Source organism: Canis lupus, chromosome 33 (genome assembly GCF_003254725.2).
Source record: "Canis lupus dingo isolate Sandy chromosome 33, ASM325472v2, whole genome shotgun sequence".
NCBI lineage: Eukaryota > Metazoa > Chordata > Mammalia > Carnivora > Canidae > Canis > Canis lupus.
The window spans coordinates 30,189,462-30,210,486 of record NC_064275.1 but is presented as its reverse complement, the minus strand read 5'-3'; the positions used below and the strand labels follow the sequence as shown (position 1 = coordinate 30,210,486).

The following is a 21,025-nucleotide window of genomic DNA, read 5'->3' as shown; positions in this document are numbered from 1 at the left end:
CCCCTCCCCGCGGGGCGGGGCAGCCCCGGGACGCGCACACGGGCTCCCGGCCTCCAGCTTCCTGGGTCCTCGACGACGCGGGTCAGCCCCGGTGCGGCGGGCGGGGGGGACCGGGTCAGCCTGGGGTGCGGCCTGGGGCACGGCCGGCAGGGGGCGCAGCGGGCCAGGACCCGGGCAGCCCCGGTGGCGGGACGGGGACGGGGACGGGGACGGCAGGGCCGGCGGGGCGGGGGCCAGTCCCGGGGGCGGGGCGGGGCGGGGCGGGGCTGGGCGCGCACTTAAGCGGCGGGGCGGGGGCCTGGCTGCGGGGCCGCGGAGCCCGACGGCGTCATGCGGGGCCCGAGCGGGGCCCTGTGGGTCCTCCTGGCGCTGCGCACAGGTGAGGCCGGGCCGCGGGGCAGGGGCAGGGGCAGGGGCGGGGGCGGGGCCGAGCGCAGCCGGGGGCGCTGGGGGAGCCCAGGGGGCGTCTGGAGGGCTTCCCGGAGGGGGCGGCCTGCGCCTTCGAGCGGCGGGGGCGGGGCGGGCAGGCCCGGGAGCGGCCGCGGAGCCCCGAGGGACGGGCGCCCCAGGGCGGTCTCCTGGGCCCTCGCCGTGCGTCCCCGAGGGAGCCGGGACCTGGGCGAGAGGCGCCAAGAGGGGCGGGAAGGGCCGGAGCCCACGCGCCGTCGCCGGTGCCCCCGGGCCAGAGAGCAGGGCTGGGCTGAGCGCGGCCCCGACCCCCGGCCCCTCGGCCCCCCCCCGGGTCTGGGACGCCCCTGTGGCGCGGACCTCCCAGGGGAGGGGCAGGGCTGGTCGCGGACTCGCTGTGCACGTCCGCGGGTGACCCGGGAGGCCGCGGTGCTGGGGCAGTGGGCAACCCCCCCCCCCCGTCCCCCAGCCCTCAGCGGGGCGCAGGTGCGCAGGTTAGGGCAACTGGACCCCCCCCCCGTCCCCCCAGACCTCAGCGGGGCGCAGGTGCGCAGGTTAGGGCAGCTGGACCCCCCCCCGTCCCCCCAGACCTCAGCGGGGCGCAGGTGCGCAGGTTAGGGCAGCTGGACCCCCCCCCCGTCCCCCAGCCCTCAGCGGGGCGCAGGTGCGCTGGTGCACCACCTCAGACCCCGAGCAGCGCAAGTGCGGCGACCTGAGCAAGGCCTTCGGAGCCGCGGGGATCCAGCCGCCCGTCGGGTGTGTGCAGGCCCCTTCCGCCGACCACTGCATCCGGCTCCTCGCGGTGAGCGCCCCACCCGCTGGGCCGGGGGGGGGGGGGGGGAGGGGTCCGACGGGGCACCACAAGGGCTCCATTCACGGCGAGGCTCCGGGTGGCCCGAGTCTCCAGGCAACGGGGCCAGGGCTTCCTGGCCAGCCGGTCCCGCCCAGGTGGGGCCCGGGCACAGTCCTCCCTCCAGGAGAGGCCCCTGCGACAGTGGGGACGCTGGCACCGGCCGCACACCCACCCCGGAGGGGCCCCGGGGGCGCCAGGAGGGCTCGTGCAGTTTCCCAGGAGAGGGCTGGTGGCAGCCCCGGGCGCAGGGAGCGGGGTGCGGGGTGCAGGGAGCGGGGTGCCAGGGGCAGGGAGCGGAGTGCCAGGGGCAGGCAGGCGACCTGGCCCAGCTGGCACCGCCCCTGCGAGCTTGGCCCTCAAGGCCCGACTCCGGGCAGGCACGGCCGGGGGGCCTGGGTCCCCTTGTACTGGGCCCTGACTTCTCTGCAGACCTAGTGCAGGTCCCACGCGGGCCACGGGCTTGCGTGAGGCTCCACTGCCAGGTCCCCCGAGCTAGACGCCATGGCGACCCCAGGACGCTGACAGCATCCTGCCATTTGTGTTTTAGGAGAAAAAAAAAAATGAGGAGGGCATCCGTGGGCCTCGGTCTGCGTCCTAGGAAACCTGAGAAACGGGTTAACAGCGGAGTCGGGGCTCAGAAACAGGGAAACGAGGGAGATTCACCATCTCGCTATGCACCATTTTGTACCATCTGATTTATTCATTCATTTATCCTTAGTGTGTAAAGCCATTAGAAGCCCTAGAAAATTAATAATTTTTAAATGACATAATTAGGAAGCCAAGGCAAGCCTTGACCTAGGAGAGCTGTCACCTGGGACCTGGTAAAGGGTGAGCCCCCTACTCTCGGGGTGCAGGCTGAGCCAGGGCAGGGGACCGGGCCAGAGGACCAGGAGGGACGTCCCGGCAGGCCAGCGGATGGCCCGAGCAGCTGGTCGCGAGGCCCAGGCGGCCGGGCTGGCCTGACCACGTGTCCCCGGCAGGCCCAGGAGGCTGACGCCATCACCCTGGACGGAGGAGCCATCTACGAGGCCGGGAAGGAGCACGGACTGAAGCCCGTGGTGGGCGAAGTGTACGACCAAGGTCAGCAGGCGAAGCGGCCTGGGGGGCGGGAGGCGAAGAGGCTGTCCCCGCAGCGTGTCCCTGCTGGGCCCCGCACAGCCTGCAGCCCTCAAGCCGGTCGGTAGCCCTGTCCCCATAGCAGTCCTGGGGTCCAGGCCAGACTGACCTACACAAGCCCCCCCCGCTCAGAGCAGGGGTGCCAGAGACACAGAGAGCTGACTCGAGTCCGTTCTTCCTTGCGGGAATCCCATCACCCCATAACTTGTAAAGTGGGGAGAGCGGCCTCAGTCCTGTCCCACAGACTAAATGAATCAGCAGGTGCGCACCTGATGCATGGTATGTGCATAGGACTGGGAGTTCCTTTGCCCCAGTCCCTGCGCCTCACACCCCCACATGCTCTAACCCGGCTGCCCCCTGGGAAGCTCACCCAGGACCTGCACGTGTCCAAGGGCTAGCCCCGGTCACGGCCCGGCTCGCTGTCACCTCTAAGGGTGACCCCTGACCCCTCCCCTGGCCCGAAAGAGCTTCTCTTTCCTGTTTTCCCGGAGCTCTGACCCACTCTATCAGGATCCCATCTTCTGTCCTGTTTTCTCTGTCCCTGGCACAGTGGGCCCCTCGAGGAGGGCCTGGTCCTCATCTTTGACACCCCTAGGTCCCTGGTATCCCGCGCAGGCGCTCACTTGGCCCCTTGGTGAATGGGTGACTCAGATGGCTCAGGACACAGCCTAGCGCCTGCACTCAAAGGCCAAAGCACACCCTGCCTCACTGGCCCCAAACACCGCTCTTCCTCTTTAATTAATTCAGCACACTTATTGAGCACCTACTGTATGCCAGGCATGAGCACAGAGTGGTAAGCCCAAGAGAGCAGCCATCAGGTAGTGAACAAATGAACACAAGGAAGCGTAGTTGTGACCATGGAAGGTGCTGTGAAGGAGGTAGAGCCCACGAGGAGGAAAGGAAGGCATGTGGAGGAACCTACTGGAAGGGAGCACTCGGGAAGGCCTCTCGAGGAGGTGGCATTTAACCTGGACCCTGACAAGGGCCCCAGGGGGGAAAGAACTTGGGAGGTTCGAGGAACCGGGAAGAAGGGCACGGTGGGTAAATCAAAGGACGGCAGCAGGCCAGGCTGCTCAGGTGGGCAGAGGCTAGCTTGGGGCACGGGACAGAACCCCGGCTTTATTTTCTAGAACTCAACGGCATTCTGATCGTAGGCATCCCACCGTACGGGGCGCACGGGGGGCGGGGGGGATGCGATGCCCGCTGGTCATCCGTCCCCGTAGGTAAATCATCCCCATCTTGTCTGAATGGCCCTTGTGGGTCCCCTTCAGCCCGGGGAATCTTTTGCAAGGCTGGGGACCCCTGCCCGCCCACATGCACCCCATTCAAGTTTCTGGGTGATTCGGGACCGCACTGCTAGCTCCCCGTACACTCTCGCGCCCCCTCCCTCCTACCACCTCAGCACCTGTGAGCCCCTCTGCCCATCTGGGTGACGATCCTGCCTGCCCCGCCTGCACCTCCCACTGCTCCTCTCCCCATGACCGTGGTGCCCTTCCCCTGAAGGGCCTGGACTCAGGAAGACACAGGACTGGGGGCCCCCGTGTCCCCCGCCAGCTGCAGAGCTGCAGCACAGATGCAGACCCAGCTGCAAGTACCGGTGACTGGCAGGGAAAGGGGAGAAAGAGCCTCTCGGGGGGATGTCCACCGCGTGAGACCGGGAGCCTGGGGTCTCGCGATGAGCCATGTGGGTCGTACCCACGCGCTCTCTCGGGAACCAGGAAGCGTGCACACACGGGTGTACATTCATGCACACATGCGTGCACACACACACGCACGCACGCACGCCTGTCTTCCCTCTCGGCTGCTCCCCGGCCGCCCTCACGCCTCTCCCGTCCCTCCTTCTAGAGGTCGGCACCTCCTATTACGCCGTGGCCGTGGTCAAGAGGAGCTCCAACGTGACCATCAACAGCCTGAAGGGGGTGAGGTCCTGCCACACGGGCCTCAACAGGACAGCGGGCTGGAACGTGCCCGTGGGCTACCTGGTGGAGAGCGGCCGCCTGTCCGTGATGGGCTGCGATGTGCTCAAGGGTAAGGCTGCCCCGCGGGGCTCTGCGTGTCCTTCCCTGCTGCTGCCCCGCCCGCCCTCACAGGGGACTCCCTCAGGCTGCCCTCACAACACACGCAGTGCAGGCGTGCACACACGCACAGGTGCGCGGTCCGCACATGCACATATGCACAGGTGCATGCACACACGCACACACACGCACAGGCGCGGTCCACACATGCCCACGGACAGGTGCATGCACACACGTGCACACGCACAGGCGTGGTCCACACGTGCCCACAGACAGGTGCATGCACACACGTGCACACACGCACAGGCGCAGTCCACACTGCCCGCGGACAGGTGTGGACGTACCTGCTGCGGCAGCACTCGAGGCCAGCCCAAGCCACAGGGCCTGGACGCGTGTCCTCCGGGGTTCTGGGTGCGCAGGGTCGGGGGGCCCGCTCCTGCAGGCTCGGAGCCGGGAGGCTGGAGTGGGCCAGGAAGGGGAGCCCCAGTGGGGACCCCAAGCAGGGAGCCGAGCTGGCCCGGGCCATCCTGCTCCCCCTGCAGGTGGCGGGGACTGAGGCGCAGGGTAAATACTTGCCCACGGGGGGCCACGGGGCCTCGGTGCTGGCGGGCACCCCGAGCCATGAGGCGCCCCCCACCTGGCCCGGGAGGCCCTGTCACCGTCACCTGCCCTCCCGTGTTGTGAAACGCGTGGCCTGTGAGGTCATAGTCGCGACGTGGCTATTCCTTTGCCGCCCTCATCGCACGGAGCTGGCCTGGGGGGGCGCGGGGACGGCGGCCTCTGCAGCCCTGGGGACACGGGTGTTCCTCCCCGAGCCACTGTCAGCCCCACCACGGCCCACCGCCACCCCCCCGCTCCACCCCCCAGCCTGCAGGGCCCCGCGGGTGGCCTGGACTGAGCCGTCCGGGGCCTGGGCCCGCCTGTGGCTCTCCGGCCTCCCTCCCGGCCTCCCTCCTGGCCTCCCTCCCGGCCTCCCTCCCGGCCTCCCAACCTCCCTCCCTCCCGGCCTCCCTCCCAGCCTCCCTCCCGGCCTCCCTCCCGGCCTCCCTCCCGGCCTCCCAACCTCCCTCCCTCCCGGCCTCCCTCCCAGCCTCCCTCCCGGCCTCCCTCCCAACCTCCCTCCCGGCCTCCCTCCCGGCCTCCCTCCCGGCCTCCCTCCCGGCCTCCCAACCTCCCTCCCTCCTAGCCTCCCTCCCAGCCTCCCTCCCGGCCTCCCAACCTCCCTCCCTCCTAGCCTCCCCCTCCCAGCCTCCATCCCGGCCTCCCAACCTCCCTCCCTCCCGCAGCCGTCAGTGACTACTTTGGGGGCAGCTGCGTCCCCGGGGCTGCAGAGACGGGCCATGCGGACTCCCTGTGCCGCCAGTGCAGGGGCGATGCTGCCGGGGACGGTGTGTGCGACAAGAGCCCCCTGGAGAGATACTACGACTACAGCGGGGCCTTCCGGTGAGGGACGGGGTGGGGGGACACACAGCGGGCACCAGGCCCCAGGGCGGTGGCGCCCCAGGGCGGTGGCACGGCTGCAGCTCGGCCTGCCCAGTTGGGGGACCCCCGCCCGAGCACGACCCGCGGAGCGCACTTAGGGGCGAGGGCTTCGGAGGAAACGACAAAAAGCACCTTGCCACCCTCCTGTCCTCTCCCTGATGCCTCGGCCGGCGGGGAGGGAGGCGGGGGCGGGGGGCGGGGGGGCAGGAGCCCCCAAGTCCTGACACCTCGAGGGGGCTGGGCCCCCGATTAGGGCCGGCCCTGCCCTTCGGAGCCAGAGGAGAGTCCCCACCGGCTGGGGGCGGCCGCCTCGGTCCGCAGATGAGGGAACAGGCTCAGCGGGGCCGGTCGGAAGCCTCCGGAGCCCCTGTAGCCGCCTCGGCCTCCGTGTCTCCACCTGGACGCGGGGAGCCTGCTAGTGCCCCTGCCCCGGGTGGGATCCGCGTAAATACGGCCTGGGGCACGAAGAGAGGAGCAGTCCTCGGTCCTACAAGCAGCAACTTGGGCCCCTCGGTCCCGGCCTCGCCCAGGGGCCTGGGCCTGCCTCCCTCCGGGCAGTGAACCCTGCAGGAGGGAACACAGAAGTCCTGGTCCCTTCCACTCAGGGGCTTGGTGTCGCATGAGACGTCCTGTCCCATCCCCTCCCTCGAGGCCGACTCCTCCAAACACCCTGAGCCTCACAGCTCTTGACAACGGCAGCCGCCCTCCACCCGCTTAGGGCCCCAGGCGGGCTGTGCAGCGTCCACACTGATCATAAAGCCGCTCTCCCTGTGCGCAGCGACTTTCTCCCCACCACTGTCCAGGTGGTAGAGGCCCTCCACGACTTGGCGAAGCCCCACAGGAAACAAAGCGGGGACCTAGGCCCTGGGACCGACCCTCCGGCCGCGCCCCCCACGGGCACCCCGGGAACAGAGCTCCAGGGGGCGGATGCGCTGGGCCGGCACTCACGGATTCCCCCTCTGCAGGTGCCTGGCGGAAGGGGCGGGGGACGTGGCCTTCGTGAAGCACAGCACGGTGCTGGAGAACACTGACGGTGAGTGCCCCCCGCAGCCCAGCCTAGGCCCTGGAAGTCTCCCCGAAAGGAAGCAGTGGGTCTTAGGAGTGGAGTGCAAGCTGCTCCGCGAGGGAGCTGCTGGAGGTGGCTCCACCCTGCTCTGGTTTGGGCTCCGAGTCTCAGCAAACTCTCACCCGCTCCCACCCCCAGGGAGGTCTTAGTAAATCGGGGCAGTGCTGCATGTACAACCATTAGATCGTTGTCATTTAACATTTTTTATTTTGCAATAATGGAGCTTTGGAAAAGTTGCGAGAATAATTCAACTCCCATTTATTTTTTTTCCAAAGATTTATGTATCTATTTCTTTTAGAGGGTGGGGAGAGCAGAAGGAGAGGGAGAGGGAATCCTCTCTCGACCCTGAGACTATGACCTGAGCTGAAATCAAGAGTCAGACCCTTAACCAACTGAGCCACCCAGGTGCCTGCCCCCCTCATTTATTTGTTATCCAGATTCCGACTTTTAGCATTTGCTGTATTGGATTTATCATCCTTTCTATACTTGCGTATATTCTTTCCTTATCGTTCTTTCCACACCTGAATGTATCGTTTCTGGGGGAGTACATTAGCCTGCAAGGCACCCTTCAATATTTTAGTGTGTAGCTCCAAAAAAACAAGGAGATGGAGACCTGGCTACCGTATAGTTACGATTTCCAGAAACGTAACATTGACATAATACTATTATCTAGGGATCCCTGGGTGGTGCAGCGGTTTAGCGCCTGCCTTCGGCCCAGGGCGCGATCCTGGAGACCAGGGATTGAATCCCACATCGGGCTCCCGGTGCATGGAGCTTGCTTCTCCCTCTGCCTGTGTCTCTGCCTCTCTCTCTCTCTCTGTGACTATCATAAATTAAAAAAATAAAAAAATACTATTATCTAATCTGCAGCCCGTATTCCAGATTCATTAACTGTCCCAATTCTGTCCTTCGTAGCAATTTTTGTCAGGACCAAACCTGTGATCACACATGGTTTTTAGTTGTTAGGTCTCTTTACTTTCCTTTAGCTTCTAAGCAGTTTCATAATCTTTCTTTGTTTTTGCGGCATGGACATGTTTGAAGAGTGAGGCCAGTTATTTTATAGAACATCCCCTAATTTGGATTTGCTTAAGGATTATTTATTTCTTTAAACTGAGGTATAATTCACATGCAGCAAAATGCACTCTTTTGGAAATAGAGTTCCATGCGTCTTGCCCAAAACACAGTTGAATAACCACCACCACAATCAAGATGGTGACCGTGCCTGACCTTCCATCCAGAAATCTCCTGATGCTCCCTCGTGGCATTCAGCAAACACTTCTGACTATAGTTTTGCCAGTTCAGTAATGTCTGATCATTGTCTTTTTTTTTATCCTAATCTTTTTTTTATCATGACCTTTACCTTTAAAAGCAGAAGGTCCATCATGTGGTCTGACATTCAAGAAGGCAAACAATATGAACCAGATTTGAAAAAGAGGGGAAAAAAATGATTTGAAAAAGGAGGAAGCACATAAGATTAGCTCCAGAGCAAGATGTTCCTACAAAAATGGGCAGCTGGGACTTGGGTCTCAAGATCAAGCAGAGGAAAATGTTAAAGGTGGAGAAAGAATAGGGATATATTGGGTTAAAATTAGCTCTTTTATTTATTTATTTTAAGGAGGGAGGAGGCAGAAGCCGAGAGAGAGAAAGAATCTCAAGCAGACTCCTGCTGAGTGCAGGGCCCAACGTGGGGCTCGATCCCACGCCCCCGAGATCATGACCTGAGCTGAAATCTAGAGTCAGATGCTTAACCAGCTGAGTCACCCAGGGGCCCCTAAAATTGGCCCTTTTAAAATGTTGATGATGGGGCAGCCTGGGTGGCTTAGTGGTTTGAGCACCTGCCTTCAGCCCAGGGCGTGATCCTGGGGTCCCGGAATCGAGTCCTACGTCAGGCTCCCTGCATGGAGCCTGCTTCTCCCTCTGCCTGTGTCTCTGCCTCTCTCTCGCTCTCTCTCTATCATGAATAAATAAATAAAATCTTTATTTTTTTTAATTTTTTAAAATGTATTTATTCATGAGTGACAGAGAGAGAGAGGCAGAGACACAGGCAGAGGGAGAAGCAGGCTCCCTGCGGGGAGCCTAATGCAGGACTTGATCCCAGGACCCAGGGATCACACCCTGAGCCGAAGGCAGATGCTCAACCACTGAGCCACCCAGGGGACCCATGGGGGTTTTGTTTGGAAATAGCTTCAGAGTGAAGAGTTTTCATAACCCCACAAATTATTTTTACCCCTCCTATTTCCTAGCAGAGGCTTATTGTTCTCATTTGAAATTTTTTAAAGTCATAAAAATATTGTTGTGTAAGACCATCTGTTGAGTTACAGTCTTAAAATTAGTCTTCTTAATATTCCTATCTGGTGTTGCTGTTCACTCTTTCAAATAAATCTGCCTATTATAAATGAGCTTTATGGAAAATTTCCAGAAGGGTGGGAAAAAGACTTTAAAATGACAAATGAGGGATCCCTGGGTGGTGCAGCGGTTTATCGCCTGCCTTTGGCCCAGGGCGCGATCCTGGAGACCCGGGATCGAATCCCACGTCGGGCTCCCGGTGCATGGAGCCTGCTTCTCCCTCTGCCTGTGTCTCTGCCTCTCTTTCTCTCTCTCTCTCTCTATGACTATCATAAATAAATAAACTTAAAAAAAAAATAAAAAAAAATAAAAAAAATAATAAAATGACAAATGAAAAAAAAAAAAGTCAGATGCAAGGGTCCCCTGGCTGGCTCAGTCCGTGGAACGTGCGACTCTTGATCTTGGGGTCATGAGTTCAAGCCCGATGTTGTGTGTAGAGATTACTTATATAAATAATTTTTTTAAGCAGTAGGGCACCTGGGTGGCTCAGTTATTTGAGCCTTTCTTTGACTTATGATTCTGACTCAAGTCATGATCTCATGGGTTGTGAAGTAGAATCCAGTATCAGGGCTCTGTGCTCAGCAGGGAGTCTGCTCAGCACCCCTCCCCCCCAGACTCTCTGTTTCTCTCTCAAATAAATAAATAGATCTTTTATCTTCTTTTTTTTTAAGATTTATTTACTTATTCACAAGAGACACAGAGAAAGAGGCAGAGACACAGGCCGAGGGAGAAGCAGGCTCCCTGCTGGGAGCCCAATGTGGAACTCGATCCCGGGACCCCGGGGTCATGCCCTGGGCCAAAGGCAGGTGCTTACCTGCTGAGCCCCACCAGGCATCCCAATAAATAAATATTTAAAAAAAAAAAAAAAAAGAAGAAGAAGAAGTAGGATGCAAGAATGCCAATCAGGTGTGTCCTTAACCATGTTAGAAATGGTTAGAAAATAGAAAAAAGGACTTGGGGGAAATGTCCCAGAATATCAGTAGGTGACTATTGGATTAATACACGGGCTGACTTTGGAGAGCCCCCCTTTGCTCTGGGGTGCCGCTCTGGGCCGGTGTGTCCGGCTGGGCCCTGCCCTGGCCCCTGCCCTGCCCTCTGCTCAGAGCCAGATTCAGCGCCCCGGGCAGCAGGGAGCTCCCGGTGCATCCCTCTCTCCCAGCCCGAGCTCCTTGGATTCTCTTCTCTTTACAACGTTAACGCGTAGTCCTGTCCGTCTGTCCGTCCGTCCGCTCCCTCAGAGCCGTGTCCTCGGGAGAAGCTGTGGGGCAGGAGATGCCAGCAACAGTCCCTGGAGACCCGGGGCCCACGGGGCCAGCTCCCGGCCCCTCTGCCTCCTGGGTTCTGGGTCTCAAGCTCCTGGAAGAGGTCGCAGCCTCCGCGCCCGGCCTCCGCGGCCCGGCCTCCACTCCCAGCCTCGGCTCCTGGCCTCCACGCCCCAGCCTCCAGGCGGCCGGGCCCTCCCGCAGCCCCCCGCGCACAGATGCTGGCTCACACGGGCTTCCCGTCTCCCCAGGGAGGACCCTTCCGTCCTGGGGCCGGGCACTGCGCTCCCAGGACTTTGCGCTGCTGTGCCGGGATGGCAGCCGGGCTGACGTCACCGAGTGGAGGCGATGCCACCTGGCGCGCGTGCCTGCCCACGCGGTGGTGGTCCGGGCCGACACGGATGGGGGCCTCGTGTTCCGGCTGCTGAACGAAGGCCAGGTGGGTCAGGCGGCCCGGGGGCTGAGCCACAGTCGGGGGACCGGGCGGCTGAGTGACGAGGGGAAGCCCCGGGGGCGACGGAAGGGGGTGGCGCGTGCCCTGGTCCCCAGAGGGCGCAGGAGGGGGCGCTGGCGGGGACCTGGGAGGGGGGGAAGGCCTCAGCAGCCCCCCGCCCCCCAGCGCCTGTTCAGCCAGGAGGGCAGCAGCTTCCAGATGTTCAGCTCCGAGGCCTACGGCCAGAAGAACCTGCTCTTCAAAGACTCCACCTCGGAGCTGGTGCCCATCGCCACACAGACCTACGAGGCCTGGTTGGGCCGCGAGTACCTGCACGCCGTGAAGGGTCTCCTCTGTGATCCCAACCGTAAGTCCGCCTGTGTCGGGTCCCAGCGGCACAGCCCGGCGCCTCTGGGGAGGCCGCTGGCAAAGGACACTCACCCCAGGAGCGGTGCCCCTTGGCCTCCGCGAGAACCAGTTGCTTCCACCTCCTGCTTCTGGGGTTCTGGGGAGGAGGCTGCTCCCGAGTTGCATGGGCTGCTGTATCCCCGATGCCCCATATGCTCCAAGGGGTGGGATCCGGACCACCCGGGACCATCTCGGGGAGAGGCCCTTGCCCTCCACGCGGAGCTTGGCAGATCCCAGCATGTTCTCCGCTCAGTGCCTCACTCCTCCTCCTCCCACCCTGCAGCCAAGGCCCTGGCTCAGGGGTTGACCATTGCAGTGGTCTACAGATGGGCCTCCCGCCCCCCGCCCCCCGCAGCCAGGGAAGTGCCGTGACCCTCACCCTCGGTTAGACACGCGACGGCCACGATCTGCCTCAGGCCCTCTCACAGCGCCTGAAAGAGGCACAGTCCTCCCCTTTCTGTAAGAGGAAACAGGCTCGGAGCGTCAGACAACTCCGTCCAGCCAGGGTGGGGGTGTGCGGGGGGAGAACCAGGACTTCCGACGGGTCCTACGAGCTCCTGGGCCGCAGGCCCCACCTCACAGGCCGGGCTCGGGGCAGCCCCTGCAGCAGGCGAGTGACCGCAGCTCCACACGCAGGCCTGCCCCACTACCTGCGCTGGTGTGTGCTGTCCACTCCTGAGATCCAGAAGTGCGGAGACATGGCCGTGGCCTTCAGCCGGCAGCGGCTCAAGCCAGAGATCCAGTGCGTGTCGGCCGAGTCTCCCCAACACTGCATGGAACGGATCCAGGTGGGGGCCGCACCCGGACGGGCAGGGCAGGCCGGTGGGCGGGCAGTGGCAGTGCCAGGCCCTTCGCTGCTCTCCCCCCGAGCCCCCTGGTCTAGAGCAGACAGCCGCCTGGGCAGGAGTGTCCTGGGACAACCCCACAGAGAAGAGGGGAGGAGGAAGGACTGGCAGGGGCAGGGCGGGTGGGGCGCGCAGAGAGGGGGAAGGCTGCTTCCTTTCGGGGGCTCCAGGAACCCTTCCTCGCTGAGCGGGGGAGGTAAGGAAGCTTCCAGCTCTTGGGTTGGGCCCAGGTCATGATCTCAGGTGAGATGGAACCTCGTGCTGCCCCTTCTCCTTTTTTTTTTTTAATTTTTACTTATTTATGATAGTCACAGAGAGAGAGAGAGAGAGAGAGGCAGAGACACAGGCAGAGGGAGAAGCAGGCTCCTTGCCGGGAGCCCGATGTGGGACTCGATTCCAGGACCCCAGGATCACGCCCTGGGCCAAAGGCAGGTGCTAAACCGCTGCGCCACCCAGGGATCCCTGCCCCTTCTCTTAAGAGGAAGGAAACTGAGGCTGGCCAGCGAGGCCCTGCCGTCGCGAGGCCTTCAGTGGCAGGCCTGGAGCACACCACACCCTGCTGTCTCCCATTGTGTCCTGTCCTTGCCTTTGTCTCTAAGCTGTCACGGCCCATGGCCTTGGTCCGGCTCCCACTAACATGCTCCCCACTGGGAGTTAAGAGCACTGGCCCTGCTGGAGGCCCCTGCGGCTCGCCTTGCTTCGCTTCTCAGCCTAGGGGTTGGGACCAGGACTTGCACCTGGCCCTGGGGCGCTGCCGTCAGGATGCTGCCGAGCTCACGGGGGTCCCAGCAGCCCCTGGGTTCCTGGGCTCCTTCTCCTTCCTCTTTGTTTTTTTTAAGATTTTACTTATTTTTTTAATTTAAAAAAATTTTTTTTTAAATATTTTATTTATTTATTCATGAGAGACACACAGAGAGAGGCAGAGACACAGGCAGAGGGAGAAGCAGGCTCCATGCAGGGAGCCCAATGCAGGACTTGATCCCGGGACTCCAGGCTCACCCTGGGCCGCAGGCGGCGCTAAGCCGCTGAGCCACCCGGGCTGCCCCTTATTTATTTTTCTTAGAGAGTGAGAACATGAGGGGGGGGGGGGAGACTCTCAAGCAGGCTCCTCACTGAGCCCCGCACCTGAGGTCACGACCTGGGCCCCACCCAAGAGTTGGAAGCTGAACTGGTTGCACCACCCAGGCTCCCTCCTCCCTTAAGGGCAAGTCGGTGGGGCCTGTGGTCAGGAGCCCTTCTCCGGGCCACCCCCAAGTGCAGGCCACGCCAGTGCCACTCAGGAGTGTCCGCGCTGCCCCAGCCAGGCAGCCCGTGGACGTCGAGGAATAGCAAGAGCCAGGATCGGGGCAAACGACACCCCGGGCGTGCGATGCCATGTACCACGCGCTGTGCTAAGACTTCCCGTGGACCCTTCACTTACCCGCATGGGGCCCTGGGGGCGGGTGTGATCACCGTCAGGTGTGGAGGCTGAAGCTGGGAGAGGCCGGAGAAGCAACCCGCCCCCGGGTGCCCTGGCTCAGGGTAGGGGGGCCGCTGGGGCGGGGTGGACGCGGCTGGGACGGGGGAAGGGGGGAGACAGGCTGGGCCGCCCCCGGAGTGGCTGGGTCACAAGGTTCAGCGCCTGCAGGCAAGGGGACGGCTCCTTAGATGGTTCTGGGCGCAAACAACAGGCCGGGGGGCTGCCCAGCAGGAGCGGGGCGGCCGGGGCGCTGCCAGCCGAACCCCAGCCACAGGCTCAGACACGCTGGCTCCCAAGGCTCTGGGAGGCGCCCAGTGGCTCGACCCCCCGCAGCCGCCAGCCCGAGGCCCAGGAAGGGAGCGGCCGCTGACTGGGTCCCGGTGGGGTCCTGGGTCCGCGGCCCCAGACCCGGCCCCTCCAGGCTCAAGGACCCACGCCGCTGCCTGTTACTGCGGCCGCGGACCTCGCAGCCTCGCGCTGGGCCTGAGCAGCCTGGGGCACCTGCCTGGGCGCGGGCGTCCCCCCGCCGCACGCCTCCCCTGGGGCCTGGACGCTGCAGCCCCTCTTCGGGCCCAGGGGCCTCCTACCCAGAGGCTCCGGGATGAGGCGGTGGAGTGGAGCGTGGGAGACGCGGGGAGCCCCGGGAGGACGGGGGGGGGGGGGGCACACCTGGGGCCGAGCTCTGACCACCGAGCCGCAGCCGCAGCCTCCTGAAATGTGGCCGGTCGCGCAGCCGCTGCACACGTACACACTCGGCGCACACGTCCTGCGCCCGGGCTGGGGGTGCCGTCCGGGCCCCGGGCGCTGGCCTGAGAACCCCCCACCCAGGCGTGAGCCCCGGGAGGGCGCAAGAGTCTGCTGGGAGCAGGGCCTGGCAGCGGGCGATAGCGGCCTGCGTCCCTCGGGGGGCTCCCGAGCAGCACCTCTCCCGCCCACACCTGGGGAGGCTCCCCGGGGCGAGCACCGGCGCCCTCCCTGGTCTGTGACCTCTCGATGTGTCCCTCAGGCCGGGCAGATCGACGCCGTGACCCTGAGGGGCGAGGACACCTACCTGGCGGGACAGAAGCACGGCCTGGTGCCCGCGGCGGGGGAGCGCTATGCCCGTGAGTGCGGTGGCCGCTTCCTGCACGTGCCCGGGCCTCGGGCCTCGCAGGCCGCATGCGCCTTCTCCGGTGTCCTTGGCTGTGTGACGGCCCCTCGCAATTATAAAGACCCCGTAGTGGCCTCGCCGGGCCACCCGGAGCAGGCGAGCGTGTGGCCACCCCAGCAGGTGCCTCCCCGGGCTGCGGCCCAGCCATCGAGGCTCCAGGGAGGGCCCAGCCCCCTCCACGTGGTGACCTCAGGGATGTGGCAAGTCCCAGGGCTTAGGAAAGCTGCTCCTGCGGGAGGTGAGAGAAGTCCCACCGGGGTGTCAGGAAGGACAGGCCCTCGGGGAGGAGCGTCAGGACGGAGGCTGGTGGAGACAGAGCCGAGGGCTGGGGTGGCCCTGGGGACCAGACAGGCCGGGGCCCACGGCAGAGCCCACAGCGGAGCCCACGCAGCTGCAGCTCCGTGGCAGGAGCCACCGAGGGGCAGGGTGAGGGTGGCAGGGGTCCCTTGCGCCGAGGCCCGGGGAGCACGACCGGGGCCTCACTGGCGTCCCCTCCTCACAGCGGACGACACGAGCAGCTCGTACTTCGCCGTGGCCGTGGTGAAGCGGAACAGCTCGGACGCCTTCTCCCTGGACGAGCTGCGGGGCAGGCGCTCGTGCCACCCGGGCTTGGGCAGCCCCGCGGGCTGGGACATCCCCGTGGGCGCCCTGCTGCGGAGGGGCTTCCTCCGGCCCAGGGACTGCGACGTCCTCACAGGTACCGCGGCCGCAGGGACGCACCCGGGCCAGCTCCCTCCGGGGTCCACGGGGCTGGGGGCGAGGGCTGGGCCGCCTGTCCCCACGGAATCCACACGGCAGGCCCCCCTCCTGGGAGGGGGCCAGTGTCCCCTGCTCTGCGGAGGGGGAGCCGGCTGCAGGGGGTGCAAGGGGCCCAGCGGGGTCACCTCCCGGCGTGGGGCTGTCCCCGTGTCCCAGCAGCCCCCGGCCGCCACCTGCACGAGTGCCGAGGAGACGCGCTTGCCAGGCAGCCGCCACATGCCGCCCCGGGGCTCCCCGCGTGCTAAGTCACACGCAGTCGTGGGGAGAGGGAGGCAGCAGGAAGCTGGCACATCCTGGGCTGACTGTGCGCGCACCTCTGTCCCGTCTGGCACCTCACAAAAAACCCACGTTTCTTCCTACCCACCTCGGCGAGCACCCAGACAGGGAGCGTTAGGGCTGCTCTCCCGCTCCCACGAGGAGTAGCTTACAGGTAGTGAGCTCCCCATCCCCGAGGGAGCCCAAGGGAGGGCTGGCCGACCACCAGCGGGGGCCGCCCATGGGGTTTGTGTCCAGAAAGCCTCCACGTGCCCGCTGTTCCCGCAGTCACCGAGGAGAGGTGCCCCGCTGCGCTGGGGGAGCGGGTGGGTGGGCGCAGGGCCCACGGCCCCCCGCGGCCCCTGACCCAGCGCCCCCCCCCCCCCCCGCCCCAGCCGTGAGCCAGTTCTTCAGCGCCAGCTGCGTGCCTGTCAACAACCCCAAGAACTACCCGGCCTCGCTGTGCGCCCTCTGCGTGGGGGACGAGCGCGGCCGCAACAAGTGTGTGGGCAGCAGCCAGGAGAGGTACTACGGCCACCGCGGCGCCTTCAGGTACCGGCCCGGTGGGTGGGCTGGGCCCGCTCGCAGCCCGGGGGCCCCCCACCGCCCCCGCCACCCCCACCTCGGCCTCCCGCCCGCAGGTGCCTGGCTGAGAGCGCAGGGGACGTGGCCTTCGTCAAGCACACGACCGTTTTCGACAACACAAACGGTAGGTGCGGGCGCCGGGCCAGAGTCTCGGGGGCCGCCGACGTGACCCGGCCCCGGCCTCCCAGGCGCCCTCGGGCGGAGCAGGCCCCGGGCCCCCAAGCCCACACCTGGTCCTACCGGGTGCCTCATCCCCTCGTAGCGCCTACGCCCTCTTGAAGACCAGAGACTGTTTGCTTCCAGCACCTGCTGGTCGCTCCTTCTCTGTGCCTTGCCCCCAGCCAGGCTCTGAACCCCCGATGCTGGGGGTCCAGTCTTCTGCACTCAGAACCTCCCCCAGAACCTCAGGGCAGGAAGGCACCTTGTGCCCCGGTGGGGGTTGGGGCTCAGCGGTTCAGCCCCTGCCTTCGGCCCAGGGCCTGATCCTGGAGACCCAGGATCGAGTCCCACGTCGGGCTCCCTGCATGGAGCCTGCTCCTCCCTCTGCCTGTGTCTCTGCCTCTCTCTCTCTCTCTTTCTCTCTCTCTCATGAATAAATAAATAAAATAAATCTTAAGAAAGAAAACCCCACAGATTGCCAGGCCCCACCCCTAGACCTACCTTTGAAACTGCCATCTCACAACTTGATGTTGTACCTCGTCCAGTTTGAGAACTTGGGCTGTTGGGGGAAGAGGGCAGCCACCTTCAGAAGCGCCCCCCACACACCCACACACACCTCAGGTCCAAGACCTGGAACACACAGTTGGGGCTCTTGGCCTGGGAGGGATTAAGAGTCTCAGTTTTCCCTCCTGTGAAATGGGGGTGACCACGCTCATCTGACGTTACTGTCTTGAGGACAGGGCAGGTGCCCGTGAAGTACCTGCCCCGTTACAGGTACCGCCTCTTCCCTCCAGCGGTGGCTCCTGCCAGGGTCATGGCCCTGCTGGGTCCGCGGGTCCTGGCCTAGAGCAGAGCAGCCGGGGCATGGAGTTGGGAGCTGGCCAGGCTTTGCCACCTCTGCCCTGGCAAGGATCTGGGGATCCAGGAGCAGAGCGGCTTGTGTCTTCCCCTGTCGTTCTGCTCCATCCCCTCAGGCCACAACTCTGAGCCCTGGGCTGCTGGGCTCAGGTCCGAGGACTATGAGCTGCTGTGTCCCAACGGGGCCCGGGCCGAGGTGTCGCAGTTCGCAGCCTGCAATCTGGCCCAGATACCACCCCACGCCGTCATGGTCAGGCCGGATACCAACGTCTACGCCGTGTACGGGCTGCTGGACAAGGCCCAGGTGAGCCGGGGCGGGGCGACGGCACCGGGGGGTGGGCGGTGAGGTGACCCCGGGCCCTGCGCCTCGGTTTACCTGAAACAAACCGAGGAAGCCTGGGGGAAAGTTCCGAGGTTTTCACTTCGTCAAGCCTCTCCTCCAGCTGTCCCTCTGTGTCCGCGCCGTCCCCCCTCAGCGGCCGGTTCTCACCAAGCTACAAGCGTGCCGTGGTCTCTGCCATCCTTAAAAAACAAAAACAAAGGAGCGCCCTCTTGGTTCCATCCTATAGTGGCCATGACCCCCCCTTAGAGCAAGGCTCCTTCGGGAGTCCTCTCTCGAGTGTCACCTGCTCCCCTCGGGTCCCTCTGCTCCAGACGGGCCCTCACCAGGGCTCGAACTGCCCCGAGCAGTGCAGTGGCCCGTGGGGCTGAGTCCCATCAGCTCCCTGACCCTAGCAGCACTGGCCCCAGCTCCCACCTGCCAGAGGAGCTTCCCCCCACCCCGTTCCAGGTCCACACCTGCCCGGGGCTCCTCCCAGGCAACTCTAGCTACCCCTCCCGTGCCCCCGCCCCCACGGCCTCCCCACCGCCCCCGAGCGCCCCTGGGCTCAGTCCTACACCCTCTTCACCTGTCCGTGCCCTCCGGTTGGCATCACCCAGCCCCGGGCCCTTAACAGCCGTCTGTGTGTGGACGTCGTGGGCCCTGCCGTCACCGCCCCCTCCGTGTGGACAGCTGCCCACCCGACTGCCCGGAGTGGCCGCCTCAGACTTCCCGTTTCCTCAGAGGCCCTCCTGAGCTCCTGTCCTTCTTTCACGGCCTACATCTAGTCCCCCTGCAGATCCTGTGGGCTGCACGCATACCTGGAAGGGCCCGGCTCCGACAACAGGGCCCTTGGTTCCCAAGCACCGGGGCCCCACCTCCCCACGGCCCCTCCTCTCTCTCATCCCCCCCCCCCCCCCCCCCCGCCCCGGAGTGATAGGTGACGTGGGGAAGAACTTTGTGTCCGTGCACGTTTTCCTGGGAAGAAGGCCGACCTGGCATCAGATATTGGAGCGTCTGTGAGCCCCCGAAGGCCTGATGGCCACTTGGACCCCTCATACTGTGGCACTACCGTCGTCTCGTTACTCCAAGTCCCTTTGATGCCGGCTTGAGCTGACTGGTTGGGCTTAGGGTTTCCAGTCGGCCCTGGTGCCCCGAGGTCCCCTGCTCCTGGGTTCACTGTCTGTAGAGCCCCGCGTGGCAGCCAGCAGCTCCTGCATGAGCCCTGCTGAGGCCGGAGGAAAAGCAGGTCTGCCTGTGGTACTTTCAGGACCTGTTTGGAGATGATGACAATAAGAACGGGTTCAGGATGTACGACTCCTCCAACTATCACGGCCAAGACCTGCTCTTCAAGGATGCCACCACCCGGATGGTGCCTGTCGGGGAGAAGGCCACGTACCGGGACTGGCTGGGCCCTGACTACGTGGCAGCTCTGGAAGGGATGCTGTCTCAGCAGTGCTCGGGCGCAGGTAGGGCCTGGCTGCCGGGTGGGCAGGTTCACGCGTCACAGGGGAAGAGAAGGTGCCCCGCGACCCCGCGTCCCGCCCCACAGCATCCCTCCCAGCCTTCCACCCCAAATCCTCGAGTGCAGGGGGGATGCTCCGGGGGGTTACCGACCCTCCAGGTGAGGCGGGGGTGGGGAAGGGGGTGCAGGGTGGTGAGGACAGGGAACACCACAGACAGCAGAAGCCGGGCCTGTGTGACCCGGACGGACCTGGATCCAGGCTGTCGGTGCCAGACGTGGCGCGGAGAGATTATGGCAGCTGCATAGATACACCGGGAGGCGCATTTTGAAAGGAAAGGGTCCGCGGGGAAGCAGGGGGAAGAGCAGTGGTGCCGGGGCAGACAGGGAGGCCGGGCGCGGGGCGGGAGGCGCTGCGGGGGCTCCGAGGCCCTGAGCGCCTGTGCTTGGTCCCGCAGCGGCCCCCGGGCTGTCCTCGCCGCTGCTGCCTCTCCTGCTGGGCCTCCCCGCGGGCCTCCTGCACCCCGGCCTCTGACGCCGCCGCCCGCCAAGCCCGGCCCTCGGGCCCTTCCCGGCCGCCGCCAGGGACCAGGAGGTGGCCGAGGACGGAGGGGCCCCGAGCGGGTGGGCGCCAGGGAGCCCAGCCCCCGCGTCCCCTCCCCGCACCCGAGGCCCACGGGTGCCTCCCGCCCCACCCCCGCCGGGCAAGGGCCAGTCCCCCAGGGACCGGGCTTCCGCGGCCTCCCTGCCCAGGGCCGTCCCCTGCTGTCCCCTTCCCCTCGTCAGGCCCCCCCCCACCGCCACCGGCCTCCGTCCTGGGACGCGGGCTCTGTCCCGGGGCGGCCACCGGGGAGCGGGGCCCACGCAGCGCCGCCCTCTGCCCGTCTGCGGCGCTGGCCACGGCGCTGCCCACGGGGCACCCGGGTGTGCGGGGCCGGGGGGCCGGGCTGACCGCGGGGCTAAGCCCCCAGGGGGTCCTCCGACAGGCCCCGCTCCCCAGGGCGCACCCCTCCTGAGCGTCCGTCTCGGCACCCTGGGGCCCCCACGACTCCTCGGCCACCCCCGCGCCCCCAGCAGAGCGGCTGCCTCCAGACGGGGCCCGGCCTTGAGGACCGCCCGGGGAGCCCTGGAGCAGGGCCAGGCCCCCGAGGCCGCAGCGGGAGCCCCCCCCGGGCGAGCAGGGGAAGGGCCGCCTTCCACCCCCGGAGTCAGGGTGCCCGTTTGGCCGCGGCTGTCTGGGGAGCCAGGAAAGTTTCCAGAACTGCCAGCGCTGCCTCCGAATTCTCCCCGAGAAACGAGAAGCAGGAACAGGAGCAGCCGCCCTCGCAGCAGCCCGGGAGCCGCGTGGGCCTGGAGCTATTTGCGTCGCGGTCTGCGGGGGCCCCGGGGACGCCGATGACAGGCCGGCTCCTGGCGCTTCGCCCCCGTCCGCGCCGACGACACCCCCGGCTCCCCACCGAGGAGGCCCCTGGCAGCGTCCGGGCCGCGGTCCTGCCACCGGGGAGGCCCGGTCCCCACACCGGGAGCCGCAGGCCGCCCACCGCCCGCACGCGAGGCCGCAGCCAGGCTTGTACCCTCTTCCCTGACGGGAGCCAGTGACTCTCGGACCTGAGGATCCTTTGATTTCTTTTCTTTAAGGGAGATTTATGCGGGGGCGGGGGGGCCGGGCTCGTGTGCGGCCAGGTGTGCAGCGGCGGCCGTGGGCACGGGAAGAGCGGCCTGCGGATGCCAGCTTTCCGGGGACAGGGCCCCGCCGTGTTAGTGCAAATAAAAGATAAAGAGATG

At 65.1% G+C, this 21,025-nt stretch overlaps 1 protein-coding gene across 1 annotated transcript; it reads left to right on the top strand.

The window, feature by feature from the left end:
* Nucleotides 1-257: 257 nt before the first annotated feature.
* MELTF (melanotransferrin) lies at nucleotides 258-21,024 on the top strand. Its single transcript, XM_025473613.3, has 16 exons — nucleotides 258-379; nucleotides 1,056-1,210; nucleotides 2,242-2,341; nucleotides 4,223-4,405; nucleotides 5,679-5,835; nucleotides 6,840-6,907; nucleotides 10,800-10,987; nucleotides 11,168-11,348; nucleotides 12,026-12,177; nucleotides 14,700-14,796; nucleotides 15,346-15,540; nucleotides 16,253-16,409; nucleotides 16,499-16,566; nucleotides 17,576-17,763; nucleotides 19,049-19,247; nucleotides 19,699-21,024. Exons 1-16 carry the CDS (start codon nucleotides 331-333, stop codon nucleotides 19,773-19,775), a joined length of 2,214 nt encoding a protein of 737 aa, XP_025329398.3. The 5' UTR covers nucleotides 258-330; the 3' UTR covers nucleotides 19,776-21,024.
* The last annotated feature ends 1 nt before the right edge of the window (nucleotide 21,025 follows it).